This window comes from Aulonocara sp. 'chitande type north' Nkhata Bay, linkage group LG10, assembly GCF_057382095.1.
Source record: "Aulonocara sp. 'chitande type north' Nkhata Bay isolate Kocher_YH1m ecotype deep benthic linkage group LG10, A_spYH_male_GT1.1, whole genome shotgun sequence".
In the NCBI taxonomy this organism is placed as follows: Eukaryota; Metazoa; Chordata; class Actinopteri; order Cichliformes; family Cichlidae; genus Aulonocara; species Aulonocara sp. 'chitande type north' Nkhata Bay.
This window is the reverse complement of record NC_141353.1, coordinates 19795091-19821125: the sequence shown is the minus strand read 5'-3', so window position 1 is coordinate 19821125 and position 26035 is coordinate 19795091. Positions and strand designations below refer to the sequence as shown.

Sequence of the window (26035 nt, the reverse complement as noted above, 5' to 3'; positions counted from 1 at the left end):
TCAGCATCCTGATGTGGCACACCTGTGAGGTGGGATGGATTATCTCAATATAGCAGATGTGCCCACTACCACACATTTGGACTGATTTGTGACCACTGTTTGGGAGGGATGGTTATATTGTGTATCTGGAATGAATTTTAGGTCTCTACGTCCATCCCATGGGGAATGGGAGCAAAAACAAAAGTGTTGCGTTTATATTTTTGTTGAGTGTATCTGCATATAGCAAGATCCATCCATGCTTGTGGTTCCATTAATCTTGCCTGTTGTGGTGACTTAAAAAATATTATGATACTGTTTTTGGGAAGGATGTAGCTGACAGATGGGCTTATAATCACACAGGGCACATCTGCCTATAAATAGACTCATAGATGTCATCCTTATCATCCAGGTGCTGACTGCCTCATGGGCGTGTACCTGTTTTTTGTTGGCGTATCTGATGTAAAATTCCGCGGTCAGTACAACCGTAACGCCCTGCTGTGGATGGAAAGTGCGGAGTGTCGGACCATTGGATTCCTGGCCATGCTCTCCTCAGAGGTACTGCCCATGTATATATCACACTTCAACACATGCAAATATGCATGCAGATTGAGACAAACTGATCTGTACTGTAAAACTGACACATCACAAGGAGTTGCACTTACACATCCTTCGCTTTTTGCTTGTACTTTTGCCCTGCTGTTTTCAGCTAAAGTAGCTTCAAGATTAAAATCATCTTTTGTTCCGCTCACTGGCTGTATCAGCTTGTTTCGGCTCTGCATTATATAAATATCATGTTTGCAGACTAAGGTACTCATATTATGCTCTCTTTTACTTTAAAAACGTGTTTATAATTCACTCTCACTCATTGCTTTTAGCTGTTGCAGATGGAGACATAACAAGCCTCAGCTGGAGTTTAACAACCTGTCTCAGAACTTTATGCACTTTCCAGGATAAATCATCATTAGACTGACTTTATAAATGATGTGAACCCAAGTTCCATCCTCTGCATGTTGATTCCTCTGTCATAATAGAGGTTCTACTAATAACAGTGCAGCCAATATTCAAAGCAGTGTTCAGTTTATAAGTTAAAAACATGTTGTTTTCATTTGCTGTGCATGTTTCTCCTCAGGTGTCTGTTCTCCTCCTGACCTACCTGACTCTGGAGAAGTTCCTTGTCATTGTTTTCCCTTTTAGAAATTTGCGCCCAGGCAAATTTCAGACAGGGGTAAGTTGCACTTTTCAAAATGGGGAACAATGTGCCTGATGAATGTCATCCAACTGTTGTCTTTGTCTACAAAGTAATCGTCACTCTTATTTTGAAGAAAAACTGCTGAAGAACACACTGCACAAAAGTCCTCAACGCTCACTGACTCAGTAACTGCAGAGCTCCAAACCTCCTCTGGCATTAACATCAGCACAAAAACTGTTTGCTGGGAGCTTCATGCCTTCAGTAGGTGTAAAGTGCAGGTAGCTCATTTTAGTCCACTAGTAATCTTAGCTGTAAGGGAAAACAGTTTGTGTGAAGAACAAAAGAGAGATATCCTTTGTTCTACTGGTTTGGTATGAAGTATAAAGTAACCCCTGAACATCACCATCCCCAAAATATTGACCATTTCCAGATTTACTACAGTCTACTATTCATTTTACTGCTTTGAACCAAGTCTAAGAGTCAGCCATTTACTGTAAATATGCCTCCACCCACCTCACATCCACCAGTAAAGAATTAAAAGACCTACTGCTTGTTCTCCCAGATTGTCCACACAGAGGCAGAACATGAAGTGACTCGTCAGTCAGCAGGAGGCAACTTGATTGAAGCAAATGCTTGAAATCTGATTAAATAAATGTCAACTAGAGTTTGGAAACCCAGGCAGTCATAACTTTTCTTATTTGGGGAATTTGAAGAGTACTTCGTGTGAAATCCTGACAGCATGTATGTTGTCCTGCTTTAAGGTGGTCCTGGCTTCGATCTGGCTGCTGGGGTTTATTATTGCAGCCGTGCCCCTAATGAATGAGGACGTCTTTGGGAACTACTACGGACGTAATGGGGTCTGCTTTCCCCTGCACTCTGACAGGCAAGAAAAACCTACTGCCAAAGGATATTCCACAGGGATTTTTCTGGGTGAATAGAAGATTTTGTTTTTCATGAATTTTCATTCCATATTTTATACTTACATAAGTAAGAGACAGCACTCAGAAGTGGGAATAATTCTTTGTATTATTGTAGGGTCTTTACCTTACAACATAAAACACCTTGAGGCAACTGTTGCTGTGATTTGGTGATGTATAAATGAAATTGAATTGAATTGGAGTTCAGTAAAATCTTTTTTTTAAATTGTCTTTTTCAGAAAAGAAAGACAATCTTCCATTTAAACTTTAAACACCCAAAGAAATGCGAAATTGTTCATTATCACAGAATATACAAAGTGTAAAGTAAAAAAAACTACGCAGTACAAATCTGTGAAGCAGAACTGTCCTGTGTTCAAAACCACTTAAATACTGTATTTAATACTGTATGAACTGCATAACGGTGTTTGATATAGTCCCAGCCAGCATGAAAAGCATTTGTATCTCTTTAGGTCTAAACCTGGTGGCTTTCCTGGTGATTGTATTCTCCTACTCCAGTATGTTCTGCTCCATCTATAAAACCGGCATCAATGCCACCGACCTGAGGAGCGGACTGCACAGAGATGTGGCTGTGGCCAACAGGTTTTTCTTCATCGTGTTCTCTGATGCCCTCTGCTGGATTCCTATATTTTTGGTGAAAGTCCTCTCGCTGCTGGAGGTGGAGATCCCTGGTAAGAAGTGAAACATATATATGTGTGTATATGTGTATGTATAGATATATATGTATATATATATATATATATATCTAGCAGTCCCTTCTTACGAATGCGTAGTGGTTAGACTACACGCCTTTGGAACACAGGATTGCGAGTTCGATTCCTGCCTGGGGCGTCTGTATCCAGTAAGGGTCCTAAGGCTAGACCCCCTATACTAAGCAAGCCTACCGCAGACATGAGCGAGACAGATAAATATGAAGGCATGCCGGCTCGGACGTCGCCCGGATCAACGAGGTCCGCGTCAGGTGTTGAGGAACCAGGGTACCCTGACGAAAAGTGGGCTACTGGAACAGGAAGGCATCGGTGGGCAAGAGACAAAAAAAAGGGCGTTGTTGGAATGCTACTACGCAAGTAACCCCGGCGGAAGGGGCTACATGAATAGGATGAGGGACCTATGGATATATATATATATATATATATATATATATATATATACATGTGTGTGTATATGTATATATATATGTGTGTGTGTATATACATGTGTGTGTATATGTATATATATATGTGTGTGTGTATATACATGTGTGTGTGTATGTATAGGTCACTGTGTTACTTTATTGAATAGTTTGCTAACAAGCATCAACACAATTATATTTCTCTAGATTTCAATCACTTGTGAAATGTTTCCTTCCTTAGGCACTATCTCCAGCTGGGTTGTCATCTTCATCCTTCCCATCAACAGTGCCTTGAACCCCATCCTGTACACCTTGACCACCAGCTTCTTCAGAGAGCAGGTGGAAGTTTTACTCTGTCACTGGCAATACTCCTAATACTCTTCTGCCAGGAGGAGTATTATGTCTGAAGAAAGACCGCAAAAGCCTTACCTCGTCCACAATCTTTATGGAGACGTCACGGGGTCTGTGCTACCAGCCACCCGTTTACCTCCAGCAGGTGTCACTTATAAGCGCAGATCCTCTCTATGCCTGATGATGTATTTGTAAAGATACAGCATTTTGTAAGCTACTAGTCCTTTTTTATTGTTTTACGTTCACATTCACACCCACATCCAGGATAGAATCACCAAATATCCTAACATGAACATATTTGGACCCAAATACAAATAGTACCCAAAGAGAGCCCATGCAGGCCAGACCTTTTTGCTTTGAGGCAAAAGACCTAACCACTGTTGCACTTCACCACTTGAATTAATAAAATATAATGAACATAATATAAAAATTCAAGATCTTACAACTGGTCCAGTCATAATTTATAAAATATACTGTTAATGTCAAGCCATCCTGAGGATGGCGCAGACCATAAAATGGGTGTCAAACATAGGGCCCAGGGGCTAGAATTGGCCAGGCAAAAACTCTAGTCCCATTGGGCTGCTTTGGGGAAATTGAAGGAGCTCATAAATCTTGGACTTTTTACCGTACTCTCATAAGTTTTACAGCTTTTTTTCTACTGATAAAAACCACGCTCCCCACTTCCTCCCAGTGAAAACAGAACTTTTTTAATGATAGGACACTCTGGGCAATGAGCTACCAAAACTTTTTATGTAATTTTACACATTTATTTCTTACTGTCAAAGCCCAAAAGTCATTCTGACAGATTTCTTTTTATTTACTTACAGCAGCATTTCTTTATCACGTAAAAGGAGATGCCCAATTTAAATTGCACTTTTCATTAATCTGTTAAGATATAGGAGGGATTAACTGTGCAGTTAACTTCTTTAAAACGATAGAAAAGCGCATTTCAGTTAAGATGAAAATGAGCTTTATGTGGCTCATGTAAAATGAGTTTGACATCCCTGCCTTAAAATTCCTTAAGTCTATCAAGAAAAGTGTTTAGATGACTCTTGTAAAATACACACATAGATCCTAAACAGTCCCTATGGTGAACTTTTTATGAAGTTTAGAAGCTGTGGGACAAACACAGAGAGACTGACAAATACCAGTGGCATAATATTAATGAAGAACATATTTTATATACAGAGCTATCCAGTTAATCTCTGCTTACCTACTGGTTTCTTTTTTGTCTTGCCCTTTAATTCCTCCATGCCCATCACTTTTTGGGTTTTTATCAGCTTGTTTAACTATCCTCATAATTCTTGGTTTCATGTCATATTCTTCCATTTACATGTACTGTATCTGCTTTGACTGAACTAATGTTGAAACTGAACCAATATGGTGCTGGCCCTTTGTGCCATAGTCATGCTGTTTAAGAGAACTGCTCTGAACTCTTCATTTGACTGACAAATTGGATGAAAGCATTTTGTACACGTATGTCATATTACATGTAATTAACAAACTGACAAATGAGGAGACTGAATTGCGACACTCTCAACATCTGCACATGAGACTTTGGAGCTGGACTTTTCCAGATTTCTTTCATGTTTTGATGACTGATTTTTTTATTTTTTTTTTATCAGTGCACCAATGGACCTTTAAAAGCTCCTTTAACTTAGTGACAATCATTAAACGTGGAGGAGTTTAGACACTGATGACATGAAAAGGAAAGCTGGACAGATAAATAAAAATGGCTGTTTAATACTTGCATACATTTCTCATTAATATGCCAAGCAAAGGAATCCTAACAAGGCCCTTATTTCCTGTTATGCTGTATTGATTGATTGATTGATTGATTGGTAATTTATTTCAACATGTGAACAATATACAAGTACATTTAGAAAAGAAATGAGAGAAAAAAAATATACTATACAAATTACATACAAAAAAACATTCTGATTAATTTACATGTTGAAAAGGAGTGGGAAGAAGTATACACTTATTTAATCCCACCCCTGTCCCATAAATTATCAGTGAATATTTAGTCAGCTTCCTTACTGATATAATTTGTAATAAAAATAGTGAACAGATTTCTGATATACTATATACTATAATATCACATCATGAATTTTTTGTTTGTTTGTTTTTAAATAGAGACATTCACTTAATTTAAATATTTTCCTTTTCTTTATAGATCGAGAAGATCATATTTTTATAACTCTTTTTGAACAGTTTTATGTTTGGACATTGCTTTAATTCCATATTCAGTTTGTTCCATAGTTTCACTCCTTGAACAGAAACACAAAAGCCTTTTCTTGTAGTACGTACCTTCATTGTTTTGAAGTTACAAAAACCCCTTAAATTATAACTTCCTTCTTTCAAAAAAAACATACTCTGAATATTACCTGGCAGTTCTTTATTTTTTGCTTTGAATAGAATTTGTGCTGTTTGGAATTTCACTATATCGTCAATTTTCAATATTTCAGACTGCAAAAATAGTGAGTTTGTATGTTCCCTATAACCTGCATTGTGGATGATTCGAATTGTTTTCTTTTGAAGAGTAAAAAGTGAATGTAATGTGGTTTTATAGTTATTGCCCCAGACCTCTGCACAATAGCTTAAGTATGGTGAAACCAGTGAACAGTAGAGAATATGAAGTGATGTTCTGTCGAATACCTGTTTTGCCTTGTTTAGTACTGCAATGCTTCGTGATACTTTGGAATGAATATATCTTACGTGAGCTCTCCAGTTAAGTTTTTCATCTATTATTACCCCCAGAAATTTATTTTCACTGACTCTTTCAATATCAACACCATTTATTTGAATCTTTGCATTAGTATTTAAACTACTATTTCCAAATAACATCAGTTTAGATTTATTCAAATTTAATGATAATTTGTTTTTATCAAGCCAGAACTTCACTTTACTTATTTCATTAGTCATATCCTCCAATAAATTCTGCAGATCATCACCAGAGCAAAAAATGTTTGTATCGTCAGCAAAGAGAACCACTTTTAATACTTTGGACACTTTACAGATGTCGTTAATGTACAAGTTGAAGAATTTTGGACCCAAAACTGACCCTTGGGGTACACCACAAGCAATGTCCATACATAAGGAGCAACCACCATTTATTTTCACAAACTGCTTTCTGTCACTTAAATAACTCCGGACCCAATCTAAAACTACCCCTCTGACACCATAAAGTTCCAGTTTTCTTATTAATATATCATGATCTATAGTGTCAAATGCCTTTGTCAAGTCTATGAATAACCCAGCCACATATTGCTTTTTGTCTATGGAATTTGTGATGTATTCTATTGAATCTAATAGTGCCGATGATGTTGATCTGCTTGATCGGAATCCGTACTGACTCTCAGTGAGTAGTTTATGTTTATCTATAAATTTTTCCAGTCTGTTTTTAAACAGTTTTTCAAGAACTTTTGAGAATTGGGGTAGTAAAGAGACAGGCCTGTAGTTTGTGAAATGGTGTTTGTTTCCAGATTTGTATAGAGGTATAACTTTTGCTATTTTCATTCTGTCTGGAAATCGACCAGTTTGAAATGATAAATTACAGATGTATGTAAATGGTTTTATAATAGCCTCAATGACTCTTTTAACCACTATCATATCAATATCATTACAATCCAAAGATTTGTGATTTTTACATTTTTTGACAATTTCAAGAACTTCATTTTCATCAACGGCTTTGAGAAACATAGAATATGGATTTCTGTCAATCAGTGTATCGGGTTTTTCCTGTGCTTTCCCAGGATGAGTGATTGTTCTTGCTAAATTTGGTCCAGCAGTTACAAAGAATTCATTGAGACTATTTGCCACAACATCCATATTGTATTCTTCATGGTCATTACAAATGAAATACTTGGGATAGTTCTTTTGTCCAGTCCCACATTTTATAACACTGTTCAGGATTTCCCATAATCTTTTATTATTATTTCTATTTATATCTAATTGCTTATGTTTGTTTAGTGTATAAAATTCGGTACGCATCCTCTCGGTGTGAGTTGTGTGCTTTTTGATGGTGTTTGTTGGTGTCAGGCTCTATATTGGTTTTTCTTAAATTAAATAACAATAAAAAGACATGAACTAACATGAAGCACATTCATATATTTTTGGCTTTTTTGTATGAGCAGTAGTAGGTCATTCTTTAAGGCTTTCTGTAACCTGAAAGGAAGACAGCGCAAACAAAAATAAGCAGTGGTGTACTTTATGTATGTTTATTTACATACACACGGAGATGAATATTTCCCTATTATAAAATGAACATGACTGAAAACCTTGATTACCAAAAAACAGTGCTGGCATTGTTTTCCTCTATAAAACCATTCTAGCTAAACTTCCAGTTTAGCTCTGTATCCCTCTCTGTCCACATACCAATAGCTACCAGCTACACTTCTCTAAATGGTTACTTTGTCACTTTGGACATGGGATAATTTACAAAACAGACCTACATTTAAACATCCTTCTATCTTCAGTTTATTTTCTCAAGATTCCTATTAGCTGAAGCAGTGCAGCACCTTTATTCCTGGGGTCACAAATCCTTACATTTTAATAGTTTGCTGTTAAACACACACACACACACACACACACAAACAAACAACAAAAAACAGCTTCTCACAGCACAAATTATACCTGATATAACTTTTACAGATCCAGGCTCATGTTAACAGTTTCTAACCGTAGTCAAAAGTGTTTCTCTCTATCTGCAGTGGCACCAAATTCTATTCCTTAATAGCACCATCTAAAATACTTCTTATAACTGAATTGGTACTTGCTATCGGTAATACAAATTGTCCTCCTTGCTGATTTTTTTGTATTAATAAATATTAATAAAGAATTATAAATTTTTAATACAAAAAATAACATTTCTAATCAATTTAAATGAAAAATGAAGTAATATTTATATATTCAATTTAAAAGCATAATAAGTAATGTAGTGAAGGACACTTGTGGGTGTTTCTTTTGAGAAGTCATTTAATGCTTTAATCTTCTATGTTATGACTATTTTTAGCCATAACAATAGCACTCATATTTTATATTCATATTATTATGTGTAGGATTGTGCACATTTTGTTGTATTTCTAGCTTTTTTTTTTTTTTTTTAGATGTGTTAGGTTGTATGGTCTCTAGTTTAGCCAGGTTTCTTTTGTAAACGAGATGCTGTTCTCAGTGGGAGTTCTTGGTAAAAAAAAAAAAAAAAGGTAATGATAATCACAATACAAAAATGAAGCTGTTTCACCTCCATATTAGTTTGTGCAGCTACGTATCATACACGTGCCTGTTATCCTGCTACAACGTGTCTTTGGACTTGTTTTCCACGGCTTTTACTTCTCTTGATTTGGTCTCACCTGCGGTTCTCAGCATCCTTTCATAGCAGGTGTCCTGCCCTTGGTCCAAGGTGCGCCCCTAGCGACACGTTTATGGACACAGCTGCTAACCAATAGGAAGCTTGTCTTGCCTCAGTTACCGGCTTCTTGGCGTTCGATTGGTTGCTAAGGGCGGGGCACTCACATCCCGAGCAGTAGCGCTGTCAGCTGAGGCGGCACGACTCCTGGAGGAGAGAGACGAGGAGGATTGATGAAAACAAGCCACCGAATCACATAAACAAAGAACTGGTGCTAGGAAATGATCCTGTAGTGGCCGAGGTCGACGCAGAAAAGGTACAGTTAATCTAAATGATTCGCCAGTGCTATGCCCGGTGCTGTTTAACGGCACTGTGTCAACCACAAAGGGAACCGAGCAATTTCTTAATACAACATCGATAGCTCTAACTACCACGGGGGGCTTCTACTAGCTCTTTAGCAGCTGAGTTAGCCATAGGCTTAGCCGGTTACAGTGGTCGGCCATTAAAAGAAAGAAAAGGAGAATGTGACTTAACCTAAACTCGCTTCTTTAGTTGCCTCGGTGCCACCAACACAGCGAACAATGCCGAGCGGCTTTGTGAGGCAAGTTAGCTAAAGCAACAGTGTTTATCTAAAACAGCGACTATCATAGTAAATCACACTTTATGATGGCTACGCTACACTTTAGCTATCAGCGAGGGAGCTAATGTAAATACCAGCAGTGCTACTTGCCAGTGATTACAATCTGGGAGCATTAAAAAAAAAGTGTGTCACGTCTGGAAGAGAAAACACGCACGTCTCTCAGTTCCGGTGCCCGTCTGATACCCTGTCTGGGCCTTTTGGACCCCTCACCGATGAGGTGTTTTTCGTCATTGAGAAGACGTGTAGAGTTGTGGGCTGTGGATCAATGTGTAGTCCAGGTCGGGTGGTCTCCCGTTGTTATTATCCCATTGCTGAGATGTCCAGAAGCAGTCAGCTTGGATGTTTTGTGAGAGGAAGCCAGTGTTTGAGGATGTATCATTGCAGGCAGCAGTACCCTGCTGACTGTTTTAAATGTTTTGAAATCTGATTGATATTTAATAGGGGTTTTGTGCTCTTCTGTTGTGTTGTGTTGTGTTGTACTGTGCTGTGGTGAAGTGTGCTGCTCACACTGTTCACACATCTCAGGCTTACTCCCTTTCTTTCTCATGAATCATAGTCCTCTTCATCACTCCAGCTTTTTTGGCACAGCCAGTCAGCAGCAGCAGTAGGAGTGACCCAGTTAACTCTATTGTTCTGGGTATGGATTTACGCTACAAGTAACACACACACACACACACACACACACACACACACACACACACACACACACACACACACACACACACACAGTTTGACATGTGTGTCAGAGTATTGTGCTTCTCTGAGGTTCCTTCGATCCCTTTAAGTTTGTTCCCAATCTGGATTTCAAGATGTACAATTCCTGAAATCCAGACTGGTGTTTTTGGAATAAGTTTCCTCTACACCAGTCTAGTTTGATTTCATTTTTAAATAAGCATAATGCATTTGCACAGATAGTGATTATTCTTACAGATTCAAAGCTTATTTAAGGAAGTCCTTCTTTAATTGTTTGAATCTGAAACTTTTTTTAAGATTTAAATTTTCTTGTACTTGCTGTTTAATACGTGGAGGTGCTTTATAATGCGCTGCCCCACTCGGGCTTCAATTGCCTTTGTAGCATGACTGATTTATACATCAGCACCACTGTAGTGGAGCAAAAAGCCCTGCATTTATTACCTTTTAGCATCATCAAACCACATTAAAAATTCATTTTGAGAGAAACTTTATTATTTAAAATTAGAATTGGCATTTGTTTCTGTGCATTTAGTTGTAGAGAATATTGGCTATTCAAACAAAGAGTTTGCTATCAGCCACTATCCATGTGAGAGTATCATTTTAAAATTTTTGGCCCTCTATTATCGGGTTTCTCAAGTTTTGTAGAGAAGCCTTCTTTCACCCCTTTTATGATACTTGAGACTCTGTTTTTTGGCACGTTAGTGTAAATGGCTGAGTTCTTTTAAGCTTTACCGTCTATTTGTCGACAGGCCCTTCAATCCCGCTCACAGGTCACAGAGATCAGATCTAAGGAGCTCATGACAACTTTTTTTTTATTTTTTCCAGACAACTTTTAACATGAGTGGCAGAGACTAATCTGGTATAATGCTGCTGTAAGTTTCCAAAATATATTTTTGGAAGCTTAATTAAGGTTGTACGGTGTGGATGAGCATGGCCACCCTTTATTTGTTTAAGTAAATCTGCCAGAAAGTAACTGCTCAGCCATCTCCACACACACACGCGCGTATGTGTGAACAACAGAAAGTGCGACCTCACACTCTGGACTGGTGAACCTCAGTCAGCTGAGCTCTCTGTCTTTCCTCACCCTCTTTGTTCCCATAGATACCACTAGACACCTCACTCCCACTGCCTTACATAACGTGGTTCTTCTGCCAGAGACACACCAGTTGACTCACACACAGAAGACATCATCACACAGTCCTTACCATCACGCTCCCTGTTTGTTTTGCCGCAGGTGCTCATTTTATGGGTGTGCTGTTCTCCGAATATTATTCAGAGAGCAGCTAAATAGTTTTTGTCTTACATGGCCTGTTAAGCCTGTTTGAGCGGCGTGTCGATGTATTGATTTAACAAAGAATTAATTGAATTTGCTTGTGTGTGTTTTGTGTGTGTGTGTGTGTGTGTTTGTTTTAAGATTTTAGGAAATTGTTGAGGGAGCGTTGTTTCACGCCTGTAGATTTAATGGAGCTCTGAGGCTGTTTGATTATGCATTAGCACGCACATTGGAGACTCCAGAGATACTGTTATATAACACAGCTCTATATGGAAAGACATATTGCTGTGTGTGTGTCTGTTTACACGTACACTTCAATGGCTAGTGTGATGTAATGCCGTGATGCATTTTTTTGTAATTGATGTTTTGATGTCTCATTTTGTTTTTAAAATCAAGCCATCAGTCCTTGCTTTTATCTTTTCTGCGCTGCAGGCAAAGCTAATTGTGTTTAAAACAATCTTGTCAACGTACAAACTAACAAACCTGACCTCCTCAGAAAGAAACGCTATTGGTAAGCAGAGCTTTTGTTTCTGTAATGGGCTCAAGAGGGCACCATTGTAGAGCCGGTGTTTGGGCATGATAATGGCAGGAGAAAAAAAAGATGGAAGCTAATCAGTTGTTAAACTACCAATGTGGACAATACAGCTACAATACTGAGAAAAAGTGCTGAGTCACTCCTCATTTCTTTATATTTTATCGGGAAAATGAAAAATAGGTGCAGTGATTTGTTGAAGCATGCAAAAATAATGCAAATACATTATATAATGCAAAAACAGAGTTTTTACACTTCTAACAAACTTGAAAGTCAATATTTGGTGTGACCACCTTTATTATTCAACACAGCCTGAAATCTCTTTGACAAGCTGTCTTGTTATATCTCTAAGTAGTCTTCAGGAATAGTTCTTGGGGCTTCTTGAAGCACATTCAAAGCTCTTCTTTGGATGTTGCTGCCTTTTATTCTGCTCTCTGCCAAGATCCCACACTGCTTCAGTAATGTTGAGGTCTGGACTCTGTAGAGAGATGAATCCATGGCTGATAGTGTTGCTTTGTGTGTTTTTCTCTCCAGGTATGCCTTTACTGCATTAGAAGTGTGTTTGAAATCATTGTCATGCTAAAAAAAGAAGACTCCACTATGTTTTACTGATACCTGTAGACTGTTGTACCGCTCTCCTGATCTCTTGGTTCAAACCAAGTAGTTAAGATCTGTTTTTGATTTTTAGTTAGTCAAGTTCTTGTGCAGTTTGACATACCTTGGCTATTTCTCCCTGTTTCCCTTCCACTGAGATCATTTCTGATGAGACCACAGCAAACAGTAGATGGGTCAACTGAAAGGCCAGATGCATCTCTCAGGTCCTGTCTGGATCTGGCTTGTTTTCTATTCCTTAAAGACATGACTTTCAGATACTGTTCATCTGCTATTAATACATTTTTATATACCGCCACTTCTTTTTGTAAGATATGAGACATTTTGAGATAATAGCTCCTTCACATCTGCCTTCATGTCGGTAATTTTCATTGATTCAACTAAAGAAATGGGGTCATATTATGTTTTGTTTTATTTTTTTGTTTTTTGTGACAGGCTGTCTTATGTTATGGTTGAATGGTTCTTAGATTAGTGTTAAGTTGCTTAACAATTGAAAGACAATCCTCTGAAAATGGTCAGAGACAAGGACCGGATTGAAAGTGATTGAAAAAGGTATTTTAAAAGACCTGCAGAGAGCCTGAGGCAAAATATCACAATAGGGTGGCAGACAGTACAGTAATTGTAGTGGTGCATTGCAAACTTTTAAACGTGATCAATTTTAAACTCGTGACACATCTTTTCACTTGTATAGGCTGTTTTAATCAATTGAATCTGTTTGATGTTTGAGTTTAAGTCAACAAAAATGAATTATTAGTCTGATAATCAAGCCTTCCATTCTTCCCCAGCACTGGCTAAAAATAATTACACACCTTTATGGAATGCAATTCTTTTGCGTACAACCTTGTACGCAGTGTACAATGTGGTGTTCATACTTTACACTATAAAACAAAAATCAAAGTAGTTTTGAAAGCATGCGGAAAATGCAGCCGCTAAAAGTGAAAGTTTCATTTTCACTCCGAGAAGTCACTCTCAGCTTAAACCCTGCCCAAACATGCAGTAAATATAAACATGTCAGTTACTTTGCCTGTTTAAACCAGTTTTATGAAGGCATGCATGTATAAAGTAGGTGTTGTACTTAATCAGCTTTGTTCATCACACACCAACCAGCCAATTCTAACATTTAGTGACATCATGAAGGATTCCCTTACTTTTAATTAAATGTTAATTCCTTTGTACTGTTCACAAGGAAAATTTGAATGTAGGATTCTTACATGTAACTTTTACTTAAACAATAACAATTTACTAACCTTCATTTTCTTTATTGTCACACGCATCAATGATGATAATGATTTAGTAAGGCTGAAAGGTATTTGGTGCTTGATTTAACCACAAAGTAAAATCACTCTCCTTTATTATAAGTGTTAACTCAAAATATGCACTCAGTCATACGCTCTTGCGGGAGCAAATGTCCCCTGTGATCTGGACTGATGCTTGTGGTGAGGCGCGGGTGTCATTAACTGTGAACTGAATTAGTCTTGATTTGTTGCTTAAGACCAGAAGTAAACTTGTTTATCTTCTCTTGTTCGACCGGCTTGCTGAGTGTACGGGGGAGTCTGGAAACTGTTGACAAGACAACGTATTTGACTGACAAGAGAGATAAAAGTCCCCTGTCACAGAGGTCCCAGATGGTGCAATTTAAATAGTAGGTGGAGGGATGATCAGAGAAGAAATACAAGGGGTTGCTTTGGGCTGCTGAGGTTAAACTAAGAGGTACAAAGCAGAAAAAGGTGGAAAAAAAATTGGGTTTAAAATGACCATCATTCTCAGATTAATAATTAATTCTATGAATCTTGTTAATCTGGGATGTGAACACATGGAAAAAGCAGCAAAATTGCAATTTTTGATTTTTAAAATAAAAGATCCCACAAAAAATGGTTGTGGCACAGTCTCCTTTGACCTAGACTGTGTGGGAGGAAGTAGTTTCTACATTTCAGACTGAATGTTGAATGTGAGACTGGATGGCTCCGCTTTGTCTTCTCAGCTCAACTTTCACCTCTGACTTGCAGGGACACATTTCTTTCTTTGTTGGCAGTGTTGTGGCTGATAACTAAAGTTGAAAAGCTGCACAGTCTACATAAAACTGAACAAAAACAGAGGGACGCTCAGGGGAGGAATCACAGTTAAGGAATGGCAGCTGTTTATTTTAGCCTATGACCCTGTGGTTTGTGTGTGTGTCTCTTTGGGTCTATTTGGTTGTCCCATAACACCAAACCATGTCTGTACTGCGGGCAGAAGCTGGTGCTTATCTCATAATTCATATTCAGGCTGATTTGTGTGCAGGCTGTTAAGTAACTCAGAAATTATGACTAAAAAACTAATATTATACTAATAGTCAGGTCAGGTTGTTTCTAATACATATCTTAATGCAGATAAAATGAAAATGCAGAAAAGACAGATACTTTTATCTGTGGGGTTTCTTTGATTGGTTGGTCAGAATTAAAGATTAAATACAGAATAAAAGTCTCCTGTTTGTGTGTGTTCATGTGAGGAAGAGTGAATGAGTCTGTTTTTAATAGTTGGCTGTTGTACTGCCTTAGGGGACGGCACGCCTCTCTAACTGACTTTGGCACCGAGCCTCACTGTGCCTGTTTGCCAGCCGTTAGCTATTTCCTTGCTCTTTGTTTTGTCTCCAGACACTAGCTTGTGTGATGTATTTATTCGACCTTTGACCTTGATGGCATTTGAAGTCTCCTTTGTTTGTGGTGATTGTGGAGATTCAAGAAAGACAGATTACAAAATTCAAGGAAGGAAAATTCTCATTTCCTGTTAGCAGCCAGTGGCCGGTGTAGCTTCAAGCAGATGGCCTGAAGCAGGGATGAGAAGAGGGCTACAGAGTTGTGGTAACGTCAATTCTTTCTAAAGCCACATGCCTTACGTATATATTTTTTCATTTTCAACAAAGACATCACTTCCTGTGTATAAAAAGCATCACCCTCTGCACAACACCATCTCGCTTTATCCAGCATTTTTCACAATGTGGTTTCCCACTCCACTGAACCTGCAAACAGTGTTTAATGTGTAAAGTGGGTTTAGTGTTTTCCCATACGAGAGAGTTTTAATCATCCTAATTAAACCTGTGTTGCAGTCTTTACATGGAGGGCGTGAAAGTTTTGTTTTCACACCTACATGCGCAAAATCCCGGGATGATTCACCAAGTGAAGCTGATGTCATGACGATGGCATACACAGCAGGAAGTCACCGGAGGATATGGAGCTCCCAAGAGATGTTTACCACCTTACCTGCAGAGAGAAGATTGAGTGAGGAGTAAAGAAAGATTACACTTTTTTAATAAAGAACATTTACTTGAATAATTCATGTAGTGTAAGTGTTTGAAAAAAGACCCTGCACATTATTTGCGAGGCTTTGACTTTAAAAATTTCCATTTACATATTGAGGAAGACTTTTAGTAATGTGAGTTAGGATTAAAGGATTAGCATTAAAGAACCACATAATTAGGGTTAAACTAAAACAGTGCAGTGTATTCCCCGTGAGATTTGTTTTTGGATAAGGGGCTGGGATGTCATTTGCGTTTTGACATTTGGCGTAATTCCTGGTCCCTTTCCAGAATTAGATCAAGGAAGTTTTACCTTCAACAGTAACAGTAGCCTACTTATATCATAATGTTGTAACACTTCCGTGTATAGCTGTCATTGTTTTCTTTTTTTTCATGAGTGTACATAAATATGCATTTGCCAGGCTTTATTTGACAGATTTAAAACCACATGACAATCACACCCCACAGTTGTCTCTGAAATGTGTGTACTAATCAGCAGCTGATTGTTACAAACATAATTTTAGGCTACTGTGCTTCCTGTTTGTGTTTTCACCCACCCAAACACCCTACCCCCCACCCCTCCAAGCTTTGTTAATGGGTGTGTCTGTCCTCAGGAATCCTACACCATTAACAATTGAGGTTACTGTAACTGGCTAAACAGCTTCGACCAGTGAGCGCAGGGTATCTGACACACCAACACGCAGTGTTCCGGCTATCCAAAGCAGTAAACAGATGCCATTCTTTAATGCTCTACTGCTACGCGAGAGGGGAAAAAGGATGAAACAAGAGTCAGGAAGCAGGTGTGTGAGAGAGGACGCAAGAAAGAAATCATTTTTCTCATTGCCAAAAATGCCTCTGTGAGGGAAGGTGAGTAGGAGAGAGGAAAAAGAGAGGAAGAAAATGCGAGGGAGTGGAGGGGTAAAAGAACCACCCAGATTTAACAAACCACCCAATCAAGCTGCGTTCTTGGAATTGGCTCCCTCCCCTTTTTTCACCACCTGAGAGTGAAGAAACACAGCTGTGCCTCAGAGGGCTGAAAAAGACAGAAGGAGAAACGCTCTGAGAGCAGGTGAGAGTTGAAGTGGGGCACGCAAAGAGAAGAAAGGTTTTACAGAAAATCTGCTTTCAAATAAAATAAGATTTTTTTTACAAAAAAAATGTTTTCAAAATCTTAAACAACTGTGAGAAAGCCTCGAGAGGAAGACCTGAACTCTCAGGAGAACTGTGTAACAACAAAGCGATGAGCTCACTGTCTCGGGATTGAATGAACACAACATAAAGCGAATAAACCCTGAAAGGAAACTGGATACCAAAATGTGGGGAAAAAGGTGAAGAGTGAAAATGGACTGAATGGCCTTTTTAAGTATTTTTCCTTCCTCTGGGACAAGGATTTATTTTTTTTTTTTTGAGTCTTCTGTGGAACAATGTAAAGTTGTCTTTCTTCCTCTGAGGAGGGCCACATTTTGACAATATTCTACGAGGTGTCGGTGAGCTCCTGTGGAGACTGGCTAATGAGCAAATAGGGGAGACATGTCTCTAGAAGATGTCAAAAGCACCACCAGCCTTGGGGCTGAAAGCAGTGCTTCAGATCATTGCAATGGCCACTGTCTGAACCAACATCAGGATCACGGGGTGAACCAAAGTGAAGGCCAGGATGAGATCGTTCTGGACCGTATTGCCTCTCTGTCAGTGGATAAGTTTGATCCCAGTGACTTCACAGGGAGGTTTTCAAAGATCCAGTTGAGGTCCAGAAAGAGGAGAGGGATCATTAATAGAGGTATGTGGAGACTGGCTCTACAAATGTTGTGTGTTTTGGGGTTTTTTTTGTTTTCTTCTTCTGAAGAGCACAAATGTGAATGAACACAAGATGAGTCAACACAGAGAGGAGGCAATGAGATACATGTTTTGTAATATTCCCAGGAAGTTTGAATGTGATTGCTTATTTGTCATGACCTGAGGAGTTAAGTTTAAGGGTGGAAATGGCAGAAAGACAGGTCGAACATCCAGCTGAAAAAATGATCCTCCGCTCGCCAGCTGGAATGTGGGTGTGTGCGGTTTTTAGCCGCTTTGAGATTTTAAATAACTCAGATCTTCTGCTACCTGTTTAGACCCCGTCTGCCTCTTTATGTACACCACTGCAAAGCTCGTCTTTGTTGTCACTTGGAAACTAGACTCGACAGGTGTATTTGTTGTGGGTTTTGAAGACCCTGTGAAAACTGATACCCTCTATGTCTTTAGAAAATGCCACAAGGTTACTCCACTGATCATGAATCCAGAAAGAGGCATGCCATTTCTGGCCTCAGGATTGTTGTTTTCCTCAAACCACTTGTTCTCTCTCAGCTTACCTTAAACTCTGTGAATTGTATGTCTATACACTTCCAACATTTTAGGGAGTCTTTACAGGTACACTTCGGATCAGAGTATTGTTTAAATTTTGTAATAATGTATCAGTTTTTAGATTTATTAAGTCAAGTAATACTGAATGGCATTTGAAGGAAGATCCAATTGAAGGCACTTTAGGATAAGAAAAGCAGAATGCTTATTTTGTGTCTCTGATTGGACTTGAAAAAAGATGGAAACATAGGTGCATGTTGAAGAGTGAAAAGGGGGAATTCTGGTGTGAGGTAGTGTCTGTGCAACAAAGCAGCACCTGCACAAACATGCCTTTATTGAGACTTCTCAATAAATGAGCTTGTAGAGTGCAAATGTCAAAGAAATGCGGTGAAATGTAAGATTATAGAAGCCTCTGCTGCTGAGATAATGTACATGTGTTAGTCTTTGATGGTACGCAAATGTGTTCTCACTAGAGTTATCTGACCCAGCTGTGTCAAGGACACACTACTGTGTGAGCCCCGAGCCTCAAACAGCCTCTCTGTGGTCGTTTGAAGCAATTTATTTGCAATCTGTGTTTATGCGTGAGAGTGTGCTCATGTGCTGTGTTATGCTGGTTCGGTTAGCATGACAAAAACACATCACATTAACAGATGTCTGACACATGTTGACTTGTTTACTATGGTTTTTGTGATTGTGTCAATTTGATTTATCAAGCTGAAATGAGTAATACAATCACAGATGAATAGACATTTATGCTAGGAGTTCATTCCTTGATTGAAATGTAATATTAAACATCCACAGCTCCAACATCTCCATCATTAGGTCGTGAATGATAATGCTCCAGTGAAACGATGTCTGTCTGTGCTAGACACAATGTATCAAACAGTCTCTGTTTGACTGATGAAATTGTGTAATCTCACTGGGATTACATTTCAAGTGTGTGTCTTTGATTCAAAGATGTTGTTTAAAGGACATACCATTCGCTCCCTCTATTGTTATTGTAAATTGTTAAAGTCACAACTGTTAATTTTAATTTAAGAGAAACAATAAATTCTTGATTTATCTCAAAAGTTGGCAAATTAGTGTGATACTAAAAAAGTTTTTTAAAAAGTGATTCAGTTTTGAGGTACGGTGACGATCACATGGTTAACTATGACTGTGACTCTGTGCCTGTTATAAACTTTCTCCTCATGCTGAAAGTGAGAAATCGCCTCTTTCTGCATCACTCTCTGTGTTTGTGCTGATGTGGAGGGCAGCTATTTACACCTCTGTACCCATTCTGTGCCACTCAGCAAGTGGGAAGTGTTATATTCATGTAGTGTAAGACTGTCTCCACCCTCCCTGTGACAGCCACTCAACTTTTCTGGTTGAAACATTTTCACTGTCATATTAGATAGTTGACACATGGCAAATATTGGCATGAACAGCTCTGATCTTTCCAGTCTAGAAGAGATGACGTCAGCTCATCATCATCATCATCATCATCATCATCATCATCATCATCATCATCATCATCATTTATTCCTTTACTTTAAAAGCAAAACAATAAAAAAATAAAAAATAAAAGCCCCAGCAGTGAAAGCTGTTCTGGAGTTTACTCTTGTTTGCTTCCCTTCTCTTATCACTTCTGAGCTTGGCTTCTGTCTCTCATTAGCCACTGTTTGCTGTCTGACTAGAATATATGTAACTCCACACATGATTTTCTTCTTCTCTTCTACTCAGGGCAGGGTTGGGGATACATTGACATGCTCCACCATCTCATGATACAGAATGGTTTTCCACAAAAGGCCCCTTCGTACTTTCAAAAGCTGAAAGGGTGGTGTTGTTTCTTCACATTCTGTTGATAGCATTAGTTCAATCTGAAGCCTGTAAACGGTTTTGATTTAGAATGAGTACCATTAATGGAGATGACTCAGCTACTTATCTTGCAGATAGTCTGTTTAGCGTTGCTGGTTTACACACTGCACATGATTTAAGCTCCACCTTTGATTGTTTAGATGGAGTGGCCCCCTAGTTAGTAACCATCATTAGCAGTGGAGTCTTTTGGGCTAAGCTTTGTAGAAGTGTGCAGTGGCTCGATGTTTCCGAGGCTCAAAGGTAGCATACCTTGATGTGGATAACGTCCTCACACCTCCTCGCTAATGTATTGTTTTATAACCATCTTATAACTGCCACATTTTCAGAACAACAGGTTTGCATTATCTGATGCTGAGCAGCCTCATGCTTATTGATTGTATCACTCATTCATTGCACCACAAAAGGTCAGGTTATTATGTTAGACTTATAAACAGACGTATAAATACAATAAAAATGAATTGGTGACCCATTATACTTGTAGACCAAGTATAAATGAAATCTTAATTTACGCTTCACATGTATAAGTACCCTGTATATATGTGTGTGTTCATGTGTGTTTGCCTGTGTGAGTAAAGGAGTCACATTCCAACAGCTGGCATGCCCGGGCCCCTGCTCAGAATGTGAGGAATCTCAGCCGCTCCATAGGGGTGTGTTCATCTCTATGTCCATGATTTTTTTCTCTCTCTCTTTCTTATAGGCTCCATATGTGTGTCATTGTAACCCAATGGGAAATATGCCCCCTTTCCCCGTTGTAAGTCCTGAAATTTTATTGATTGTCCTATTGTGCATCTGCGCTGTGCTCCGGCGAACACTCTGCAGGCTTCATTTACATCAGTCAGAGCAGAAAGAGTCAAACGGCAGTACATAACAATTCAAATTTCCCATATATAGCCCCACCACCACCACCAGCCGGCACATGTAACTGTTTAACCTAATGTGGGTCAACAAGCAAACATGCAAACATTTTCATGCAGTCTCACGAGCAAGACTGGATGAGAAAGATAAGAGTGCAGACTTTTAAATATTTAGCTGTCATCTCATCAGTACAGCACTTGGTGCACCAGAAGTCAAGTGGTTGTTATACACAGGATGTTTTGAAAGTTTCAGGAGAACATTTTGAAAATTGCTTCATATCTAATGATTGTCAGTTGGGCTTGATTGTCTTGTATGCAGGTTAACAGACAAAACTGTGATTTGCTTATTCTGTCAGGCCCAGCACTGTGATGGGACAACAGACGTTGCAGACAGGAATAGGCTTTCAGTGCTTCTTTGATATATTTCTCCTCCTGTGGGATTAAACTGTAATTGTCTGTTAATATGAACCAGGCCATCCATGCTTGGCAGCTCTCCTGTGAGCTGCCAAGCTTTGCATAATACTGTATCCTATACACTCTTTACTCTTCCTCTCACTCTCATTTTTTTGCTCTCCCTCCCTCGGCCGCTCACATGTCCTGTGGCACTTCCGCTGTTCATCCAGGGAATTGCACAATGACCCTAATTATCCACTTGTACTTCCAAGCTTTTTCAGCCAACCGTAACATCACTGCCACAACTTTATGCTTAGGCAGACATTTTCAAAGGCTTTTTAAGGTAGAAAGAATTTAGTTTGTACTTAGGTACACCAAAGACTCAGTTAGAAGTTGAACTAAAGCTATGAGATGTGGCAGGTTATTATGAGATGCTAGCAGAGTCCTGACATACAGTGTGTTGGTATTGGCCTGTGTATCTACTTAAAGGAAGACAAAATTAAATATCAGCTGCACTGCTGAGGTAAGGGATGCTTCATCAAGCAAAGCAGATTCAAATCTCTTAAGCTGTGATAAGCAAAGGGAGCCAACTCTTTGCTTCGATTTGACTTTTCACACCATGACTCTGTATCTTCTCACTACACACTCAAGACAGCAGAGATACCTCGTTTGCAAAAAAAACAAAGAATCAAGCTCACATTCGCCACATTAAATATTTATCGTCTGGAAATGATATCCAGCAGCACCAAGGCACCTGAAATGATCACAAAAACATTCACTCAAATGTCGCGCTGTTAATTACGTGATCAAATTTGTAAAGCATGAACATTGCATCTAAATTATTGACAGGTTAATTTCCCATGTGCCACATGAATCATTTCAATTCTGCCAGAGGTGTGAAGCAGTTGTACCAGCTGATAAGTCAGGAATAAGTCAGACTTCATTATCAGTGTCAATGTCTAGGCTGGCTGACAACAACAACACATTTAATTAAAAAAAAAAATCTCTATTCATCTGAAGGGTGTAACAAAAAGGTTAAAAAATAACTCTTTTGCTTGATTTAATGAATAAAAAATCACTGCAAGCAAACTAGTGACAAAGATGATGATGAATCATGGAGGGAACATGAATGTCTGCACCCGATGTAACTTGCACATGTATTGAATGGTGTTAAAAATATCCATTTAAAGAAAGAGAAATATATTTTAGTTTTATTTTTGTTTATTTTTTGTCTTCTTCTTCCTTCTGGGATTTGGATACAACAAGAAAAGTATGCATACTATACACAAAAACACACTATTGCCCATTTCTTGTTTTTATACTTAAGATGAATTATTCTTAAATGAAGACATTGATCTGACACATGTAAAATGTAGCCAATTGTGTTTATTGTTATCATTTTATTATCATCTCTCTACCCTGTGTTCATTTGAGAACACAGGGTCGGGAGGGCCAGGATGAGGGCCGTCAACTCATCAATTGTTTCTGCATTTTGCTTCTCCAGTTTCTGGCATCTTTGCTTCACTCCTTCTAATGTTGCTTGTGTTTCTCCAAGCTTTTCTTTCAGTTCTTTAGCTGATGCCTCCTGTGTTAGATTTGCCTTAAGCATGTCTCTATTTCTCTCTTGTGCGTTGTTGTGCAGGTGTTCGAAGTGCTCATTTCTTCTCTGGATTTCTTTAAGCGTACGCTGCAGGTCGTCATGTATTTTCTCTTGTTGTTGCTTTTCCGCCTGCATTTCACTGTTCTGGCGCCTCAAGTTGTTGAAGTTCAACAAGATCCCATTAATGAGCTCTGATTATTTCTTGCAATTCCACTGATACTACGCTGCATCTCCGAGCATAGCTTTTCCACTTTTTCATTTTCTCCTTCCAGTTCAGTTGATTTTTCCTTCATTTCATTACAAAATTCTTGCAGTTGTACATTTTTCCTCTCAACGTCCTGGAGAATAAGTTTTTCTTGTTTCTGTTGTCCTTTCTGTTCCTCTTCTACCTGAAGAAGCATTTTATTTTTGAATTCTGTTTCATCAAGCTTTACCTTGAGCATTTGGTATTGTTCCTCCATGCCTTTGAGTTTGCACTGCATTTCTCTCTGCTTTTTGTCTTCTTCCTCCTTTTCTTGGAGGATTTCTTTAAATTTTTCCAGTGCTTCATCAAGTTTTGCTTGGCGCTCCTGATTTTTTTGGCTCATGTCTCGGAGATCCCACTGCATCACCTCAATAGTAGCGTTCCTGTCTTGAAGCTGGGCAGATATCTCTTTTACTTCGGCGCTCTTTTTCTTGTTCTCTTTAATCAGGAACGCAATCTGCTCTCGTGCTTGACCAAACATTATTCCCCAGCCCTCATTAATAATGTTTATGTCAGGCTGGCGTTGTTGTCTTTCTTCAAGGTGTCTATTTTGTGCTTCTATTTGTGTTCACTTCTCCTGGAGTTGAAGCTTCTCTTCTTCAAGGTGTTTAATTTTGTTTGGTAGGTTGTAGTTCTCCTTTCCTTTCCTTCTTTCCTCTAATGCCCTTTGAATGAATAAGGCGCCATCTGGGGAAATTGGCTGGCCACACCAGGAAGGAGAGGCGGCGTAATCCTTTTTTCTTTGTTGGTATTTTCTTGGATACATGTTGGAATCTGTGCACAGTTACTCTGAAAAGGTTTCCAAATATTTCCAAATGTATCTGGTCGAACGTTTGAAGACTGTGAACAAACTGACTAAAAATTGCTGCTTTTCACTTGTATTTATGGAAAATCAATAATCAAAGGACTTAAGATTCCTTGCCAATGAGATTGTGACATGGCATTTTAGAATGGGAATATTGTTTTAAAACCCTTTTCAAAATTAACTTAATATTTGAGTGAAAAGATTGAGGGAAAAAAAGTGGGTTTTTTTCTACATAATAGAGCTATAATAAATGTTCTGGGGGGTTTAAGTACAGAAATCAGCTGCTAAACTATTTTTATTGACTTTTGGTGTTGGGAATGATTTACAGTCTGTTCTGTAGGAACGCTGAATTAATATATTGGCTGTCTGGCCCCTTCTGGATACATAATAGTTGCTGAAGGAGATTTTTTTTCATCCCCAGCTGATCTCCATCCATATTTATATAAAATCTAGCATGCTCCACACCACACAAAGTCAGAAGGCAGTTAAAATCTGTGTGTGATACCTGAGGTGGTGCTGCACTGACCAGTTGTTTCTGGCAATTTGCTGGTTCAGCCTGCCTATCACTGCTACTCTTGGCTCTTATTGGTCAGTGCAGGCTGACGGCATGCTCACTCAGCACAATATGAAACAGAGCAGGAAAACAATAGAAACATTAGTGCTGTTAGTCTGCTCCATTATAGCTACAGCGGTATGAAAACTGCCTTTTCATTGTCACTCACTCACTAGTTTTCACCTTCCCAGTTTATCGCCCTCTATTTTCAACATACCCTCTATGTAGCACTAGCTGGTGTGTGTGTGTGTGCGTGTTTGCCCCCCCCCGCACTCTTTCTCTGTCTTCCCTCTAAGAGGATTGGCTGCTTGCGTCTACCAACATCTGTGTATCACTGTCCTGAGAGAGCAAAACAGAGAGGGGATGGGGGGTGTTAGCCAGCAAGATAGCAGCACAGAGCTCAGGCAAGCCTGAGAGACACTATTTCTCTTTCTCTCTGGCATACACACACTCTTCCTCGTGCACACATGCAAACAAACACACACACTCAGCAGTAGACAGCCGCAACATCCGCATCGCTCGCTGCCCACCCGCATCCTTCTCCCCCTTTCTCCGAGCCTTATTCCTGTCGGAGCGCTCTCCTCTTTCTCTTACTTGCTCCGTCTGCAACGCCTCATCCTGCCGTCCTGTCCCCGCTCTGCTGTCTGTCACCGTGGCGACATAGCCTCTGCAGCCATGGCGACCAGCCAGCAGGATTCGGGCTTCTTTGACATCAGCCTCAAGTCTCTGCTGAAGTCCTTTGGAGGCAGTGAGTACAGCTAACAGATCACTGTTGTTGTTGTTGCTTGCTGCTGTGCCCAACAAATGTGTGATACAGTCTGCCCTCAACTCATCATTAATGGATCCTGCAGTGTGCAGACTATGCTTATTTGTGTTTACGTTTGGAGTTAAGGGACAAACGGACGGCACACAATGTGATCGACACTGTCAACATTTGGCAATATTACGTAACGTAATAATGGAAGACAAGTAGTTGAGCAAGAGCTCCAGAGAATGAGGGTAAATCTGGCTTCTCAGCAGTTTTCTATACATAACATTACTTAACAGAAAAAAAGTGTCACTATTTGACTTTGAGCCTTTTACAGAAATTCTAAAGTCAATCAGAATTTGTCAATAAATAAAAACAAAACAAAGCTGTCTGTTTACATGTGATATTATTATGTGCGGTCCAGAAGACTCAAAATATCTGTTTACAAAACAGAAGGTAAAGCCACTGTAGGTCGCTGTGAGGCAGTCCGTCACCGGCAGCATCTCTCTCGACTGTTTTAACTGGGACATACTGTACTTTACAAATCTGAGACATTACAGTAGTCAGAACACATCGCTGTATTATCACCCCATTTGGACTCATCTGCGTGCAGCCTGTAGTTTACCTTGTAGAGAATGCAAAAATAAGGCTTTGTTGTTGTTGTGCTGCAGTGATTTTCCTGTACTGGCTGATCACTTCTTGTGGCAGTCT

General features: G+C 39.1%; 2 protein-coding genes and 1 pseudogene across 7 annotated transcripts in view; 2 read left to right on the top strand and 1 right to left on the bottom strand.

The window, feature by feature from the left end:
- rxfp2a (relaxin family peptide receptor 2a) overlaps positions 1–5703 on the top strand; it is a 39971-nt gene extending 34268 nt beyond the window's left edge. Inside the window, exons 16-20 of the mRNA XM_086308937.1 lie at positions 389–534; positions 1109–1204; positions 1930–2098; positions 2556–2774; positions 3456–5703. Coding sequence (XP_086165063.1) covers positions 389–534; positions 1109–1204; positions 1930–2098; positions 2556–2774; positions 3456–3589 — 764 coding nt within the window. The 3' untranslated portion in view covers positions 3590–5703. The remainder of the gene's footprint in view (positions 1–388; positions 535–1108; positions 1205–1929; positions 2099–2555; positions 2775–3455) is intronic.
- Positions 5704–9074: 3371 nt separating this feature from the next.
- Positions 9075–26035, top strand: part of fryb (furry homolog b (Drosophila)) — a 57425-nt gene continuing 40464 nt past the window's right edge. For 2 of the 6 annotated variants that reach the window (XM_086308930.1, XM_086308929.1), the window contains exon 1: positions 16993–17713. In XM_086308930.1, coding sequence (XP_086165056.1) covers positions 17467–17713 — 247 coding nt within the window. In that variant the 5' untranslated portion in view covers positions 16993–17466. Of the gene's footprint in view, positions 9229–16992; positions 17714–24947; positions 25325–26035 lie in introns of those variants that run through there. The other 4 variants (XM_086308935.1, XM_086308932.1, XM_086308934.1 and 1 more) reach the window with 3 other exon arrangements.
- On the bottom strand, positions 22789–23984 carry LOC147320730 (uncharacterized; annotated as a pseudogene).